General features: G+C 40.2%; 1 protein-coding gene across 1 annotated transcript in view; it reads right to left on the bottom strand.

Moving 5' to 3' along the window:
* Nucleotides 1–273: 273 nt before the first annotated feature.
* ppp2r2ca (protein phosphatase 2, regulatory subunit B, gamma a) overlaps nucleotides 274–6299 on the bottom strand; it is an 8746-nt gene continuing 2720 nt past the window's right edge. The window contains exons 7-10 of the mRNA XM_024290028.2: nucleotides 5603–5767; nucleotides 5361–5530; nucleotides 3454–3545; nucleotides 274–3219 (exon numbers count right to left, since the gene is read on the bottom strand). Coding sequence (XP_024145796.1) covers nucleotides 2922–3219; nucleotides 3454–3545; nucleotides 5361–5530; nucleotides 5603–5767 — 725 coding nt within the window. The 3' untranslated portion in view covers nucleotides 274–2921. The remainder of the gene's footprint in view (nucleotides 3220–3453; nucleotides 3546–5360; nucleotides 5531–5602; nucleotides 5768–6299) is intronic.

The following is a 6299-nucleotide window of genomic DNA, read 5'->3' as shown; positions in this document are numbered from 1 at the left end:
TATTTTAGACTCAAGACTTAAGAAAAATTCTTGAGGGAAAATAGCGGAAATAGCAAATGTAAGCCAAAAAATTACTTAAAAACACCGAAAACAATCTTAAAACTGTGGAAAATGAACACTTTGCTAAACTCTGGAATTTAAAGCGATTTCTTTAAAATATAAAGTAAAACTTGTCCATACTTAAGATTGCAAAATAAAATTAAAAAAAACCTCAAAGTTGGTGTTTTCAACAGTACAAAAATTGCATTAAAAAAGTCCTAACACATAAACGTAATGCATCATATTCCATTTTATTAATGCACATTCTTTTCATCCATCTCATTGAAGTTGTTTTGTACTGTAGGTCTTTTTAAAAGTATGATAATAAATATATATATTCAAGTAGCACTGAGTAATGGCATGCTGCTGCTGTGAATCTGAATCAAACCTCCTTGTCCAGTTGTGGAAAATAAAGATGGTTTGATTACAGCTTCCTTTTGCTGTTAACAGTTTGGTTGTGGGTTTTCATGTTTATTGTTGTACTCTGTTAAACCAATGTATGTACATTCAAGAAAAGTAACGCAGACAGTGGAGGAGACATCGTGATCATTTCATCTTTACCTGGAATTAGTGGCTTACACAGTGAGTTTCAGCTCCAAAGTCGGGATATTGAGTAAAATTTGATATAAAATCTGAAAAATTGTGAATACTTAAACCGTAAACACAGATGTCATATTAAAGGAGAGACATTTAACCTATTCTTTTGAATTTGACAGCAGAAAAAAGCTTCATAACAGTAGAAAACGTTCTTTTTGATCAGTTAAAAGATCACAAGTCATTGAGAGATGCAGATCTTTTATTAAGAAATCTATTTATTTTAAAATTTGCTTCCAGTTTTTGTATTATCAACTGTGTTCCATGTATCTGTGCAGCCCTTCCTCTGATGATTTTTTTTCTTGAAATGCGAAAAACCCCAAAACGGTTTTGATCAGCCGCAGAAAATAAACAACCTTTAAATAATGTTCAGATCGCCGATTTTCTACAATCAATTTTTAAAACAGCGCCACCAACATCACAGAGAATCCACACTAGCTTTGACAAATGCAATTTCTTCAAAATCTCTTTTAATGAAATACGCTAAAAGTGATATTTTTTTACATTTTGAAAAGACCTGATATGTCTTTGGTAACCATAAAAGACCTTTATTGCTGCTGTTAAATTCAAAATGAAATTGTGAATATCCCACTTTAAAATATATGCAAAACATGTTTTCTGGATACTTTTGTGAATAAAACCGATTATTTTTAAGATCTACAAAGTCTGTTGTCCTCTTTTTGACATTTTAAACAGCATCCCAACATTCTTTGGAGCTGAGATTGAAATGAAACAATCAAAGATGCTCTGCCTCTGCGTGGATTTTTTTTTTTTTTTTACTCACATTAAACCCACCAGAACCAAGGACACTTGAAAACAAAATGATTCACTGTAAGCACTAAAGAAAACTCATCCCACGGTTCAAACCTGCACATCACTTTCATGTTGTACATGTATCCACGTGTCATCGTGAGGTACACAGTGAGGTAAACAAATCCTGCATGACGAATCCTAACCTTAATGTTCTGACGTTTGATTGATGAGTTATTGCACTGACGACTATCTCTGACCCTTCAACACATTTAAACCCAAACACGGCTTTTATGATTTTAGGATCCACGTTTTAAACAATGTGCAAGTTGTCTTGATTGTGAGATCCCTTAGCATGTGCTTACACATTATAAATAAACAGTACTTCTTTTTAATTCAGTACTTCAGTCTCAGCCTTTTACCTTGCAACAGATGCTGCCTTCCTAAAGTGTAAATATTCACCATAAAAATACACAGACTCCAGACGGACGGAAGTTCAATCCAACATACAGGCTTCACTTCAAAGACACAAAACAAGTGATTTGTTTGTGCACAATTCACCCATTTCCTGTTTAACAGCCAGCAAAAACTACCTAGGTATTGCTTCACAAGAGATCAGGAACACGCAGTCGTTCAATAAATTCGATCTCACAATCGTTTACAGTGTCAACAACAATCTGTCGGATACCATCACTTTAGAAAAACAAAATGAAAAAAAAAACACACATATTTACAGCTAAATGTAGAAAGAAAGTTGCTTCCCGTAGAAGATCTCAAGTGTTAAAGCAGACGGTGCTGCTCTGCTTTTATTGCAAAGTGAGACAATAAAGCGTGCGACCTCCAAGAGCACTGCTCTGATGGAGAGATTTAGTATCTGTCGTAGCTCAGCAGAAGATGAAAAAAAGAGAGTTTTTTTTTTTTTTTTACATTTAAAATGCTTTGATGTCTGATGAGCTCTTCAGTCTCAAAGCTATCCCAAGTATGAGCGCCTGATGCTACCGAGCACACGGACCATTTCTGGTGTGGAGCACATAAGTGTGTTGTTGTCAGCTCAGTCATTGCAGATAGAGAGGTGTCCCCGCACCTCATTCAAGTCCCTATAGAGGGAAAATGTCTAAATGTTTCTTTAAAAATTAGGAAAAGTCACTAGAGATTCATCTCAGTGCTGGAAAAAAAAGGGAACTAACCTGCCTCGGCGATCCGACGACTTCAATAAAATGTCAAGATGGGTTTTTGTGGAGGTCGTCCTGTGACTGTTGCTTTTCTCTTCTTGCACTCGTCCTGACGTCCAAAAACATGCATTTTGGGTGATTCTAAGTGAGTGTGAGCGTGCATGGATGTTTGTCTCTGGATACGTCCTGATGGTGGACCTCCAACGCCACCTTAAAGAATTCAGCATCAATGAAAACAAATCTTGCATTATGACACTCAAATCCAAAAAGGCTACATCTTGATGTTGTAAAACAGCATGACTTTGGAAATAAAAGCTCTCATCTCCACACGCCATTCTCGAGTGCCTACATTCCTTCCCATTCTCGTCATTGTGTTTGCGTGTCTGGGTTTACGCGATCCTGAAAGATGTACAGGTTGTTGGTGGCGGCTATGGCGATGATGTTCTCTGACGGGTGCCACGCCATGTGCAGGATTTTCTTGGTGAAGTCCAGGCTGTCCACGCCCACGTCGCCTCGACGACGCTTGCCGCCGGTGTACACGCGCCGAGTCCTCAGCACAGCCCGAGGCTTGCTGCTCTCCCGCCACGCCTCCAGCGTCACGCCTCGGCCCGTCTCCCTGTCGAACATCCGGAAGAAGCTGTTGTAGGCTCCCGTCATGATCACGCTGGAGGAGAGCAGAAAAAAAATAGTTGCAGGGTGGATGGGTGAGGAAGGTAGAGGAGAATAAAACGACGATAAGTCTACAAAGCTTGTCTCCTGGATTGATTTAAGCATCAAACATTGACAGCGGAAGGGTATTAAGGAGGCACAGTAAGTAGCATCCGACTGACTCAGCCAATCACTTTGCTTTCAGCTGTACTCACAGTGCAGTAAATTCTGTTTCCCCAAAGCGGCTCACCTGTCGGAGCTGTTCCAAACACACTCAAACTTGTCGAAGATGCAGTCGTTTTCATAGAGGGAACACAGCTTACTCCTCAGGTATTCATGCACCTATGGATGTGGCAGATATACAGTTAGTGCATCTTAGGGATACTTGGGTAAATTCACCGAACAAGGAACAACACATTCAGGCTGCAGCTCTTATTCCACTGAACAAGAAAATGAGCAACAATCAGATAATTTGATTTGATTTATGTTATTGAATGGGGGGTTGGGGGAGTGCAAGGACCCAGTAAGGACCCTTCTGTGTGGAGTTTGCATGTTGCCAGTTTTCTCCAGGGACCCCAGCTTCCTCCCACAGTCCAAAAACATGTTACATAGGTTTGTTGGTCACTCTAAATTGTACCGAAGTGTGGATGAGTGTGTGATTGTGACCTGGCCCAGCCTTAGTAGCCAGGTGAGGCTCCAGGAACCCCATGACGAGGATAAAACGGGTTTAAAAAATTGATTCAACAGGGACAGATATAAAAGCATAAACATATTACAAAACAGGAGTTCGCTTTTAGTTAAAAATGACATAAAACAATTTAAAAACACAGAGACGCATCAGAAGAATAAAAAACACACATTAGATCAACCTGATAAAACATGCGTACAGTGCTGCTGCTGCTACAGTTAATTTTTTGTAAACTAAAACTGATCACAGACCTCATATTAGTGGGAAGTAAATTCCAGACTCTCACATCTTTCACTGAGTGTGCAGTTTGAGCAAAATAACCCAGCCAACAAGGCCAAGTGGGTCCCAAACGGTTTAAAAGTGGGCATAAAATGTAGGCCCCAAAGTGGTTTGGCCGCAGTTTCTGTGGGCCCCACCTGTGTTTCCCCACAATGGCTTAAGTAGACACTCAATGGACAGAGTAGCGAGCACCGCTACCCAGGGCCTGGCAGAGGTGGCAGGGTCGCCACCCCTAGGCCTATCGGTCCCTGGGCAGCTGAGCAACTGAGTGGGGCCACTACGGAAACTGCGGACAAACCCAATTGGGGTCCACATTTTCAGCCCACTTTTAAACCATGTGGTGCCCACTTGGCCTTACTGGCTGGAAAGTTTTGAAAAAGGGAACCTTACAGTTTTTGTTTATTTCTGCTCTGGTAGATCTGCTGCAGGTCTGCAATTTATAAATAAAAGACCTTATAGTCTCATTCCAACTATATTTTATCTACTGTAAAGCTGTTTCCAACTGTCTTTTGATTAGGATGGTGCAGTTTTTAGCCAAAATCAAAAATCCTGTGTTGTATTTTAGGACATAGTTTCTGCATTTCATCAGAAATTTACTCCTGAAGTACGCCTCCTATCCCTACTGTCCTGCTAGCTTACAGCCCCTCACAACCCCAACCTAAAATTAACGATGCAATTGAAATGTTGAGCAATATCGGGGCTATTAAGCCGTACAGTTTTGAGCCAGCTCAGATGAGAAAAATGAAGGCGTTAATGGATCAATTTGTCTGATAGTGGATGCATCAGAATGGAGAGGAGATGGGAGACATTTGAGTTGCTGCATGGCAATGATCACTTTTTCAAATTTGTATCTGTTCCTGATCCATCACGATTTGAATTAAAAAACAGTAATAGCAATTTTAATCTTAAATTATTTTATATATGTCCGTCATCATGAGAACCCTGCTAAAAGCACATGTTAAAAACATGTTTTTCATCAGAGTGGTTCTTTAAAGTTTAGGTGCCGGTTCACTGAGACATTTAAAGGTCCATTGCAAAATTGATAATTAAGTAAATTTCAAAATTTTGTATTTCAATAAAATGTGAGAGTGGTGGTATTTCATTGGTTTGATCTTCAGTTTCAGTGAGATTTGGTTGGATTTTGATGCTACAAAATAAAAGCACAAACGTTAAATCTAGCTCTATCTTACTTGGTAAGTTTCCACGGGGCCTTTTTCCATGTTCAGGTCCCACACCTTGGCGGTGAGGTAATCTCTTGTCAGCAGGTAGCGGCCGTTGTGACTAAACTTGACATCGGACACGGAGGAAATGATTTCTGAAAAGAAGGAGCGGTTCCCTGGATCCTCAGGTTCTTCAAAAACTGAAGGAAAAAGAACATATTTGAGGATACTGACATCTGTCAGGCTCTTTCTAATCTCTGCAGCATGCTCACGTTTGGTGTGTTTGTCACAAAGCGCCGAGGCCCTCATGTCACAGAGGCGCAGGGTTCCCTTGCTGCTGCTGTACACAAACAAGTGGCAGTGGTGCGGGTGAAACTCTGCTGCTGTTATCACTTCTGTCAGATCCTCCATGTTGGTGGGCTTGATGTCTACGATATCTAAGAGGAACGATCAAGGAGAACAACGTGCCAAGTAGTGGATATTCTGTAAGGCGTGCATTCGTTGAAGAGATGTTACGTCCTCTCGACTACCACATTATAATCCCCCCTCCAAAAACAAAAATATATATCCACGCGTTCTCTGTTCCTCACTTTGTTCTATTTGTAGTAGTCCTGTGTGGTTCAGTAGAAAGAGAACTGCTGAGTAAATTATTTAAACTCGTCTTTCATAGATGCTTCTCTGATTTTCTAGGTCAGCTTCCATTTGAATGGGAAAACACCACATTCAGCCTGTGCAGAGTGCTAAACTCTGTGCTGAATACACACTTTAGAGCTCTAGTCATGCAAAACTAGTCATGTAAGTTATGTATTTGCTATAAAATCCGAAATACGTGGCAGTATTTTGGCTGCATAGTGGTAAAAATAGAGTGCAGTGTTTGCAAACTTTGCCTAGTTGAAGCAAAACAGCAGGAAGGTTCTGAGCATGGCATTTCTTCATCCATTTGCTGCTATTTCTACTTTTTTTTTTTTT

Source organism: Oryzias melastigma, linkage group LG1 (assembly GCF_002922805.2).
Source record: "Oryzias melastigma strain HK-1 linkage group LG1, ASM292280v2, whole genome shotgun sequence".
NCBI classification, from domain to species: Eukaryota; Metazoa; Chordata; class Actinopteri; order Beloniformes; family Adrianichthyidae; genus Oryzias; species Oryzias melastigma.
The sequence above is the reverse complement of the archived record's forward strand: the minus strand, read 5'-3'. Positions and strand labels throughout refer to the sequence as shown.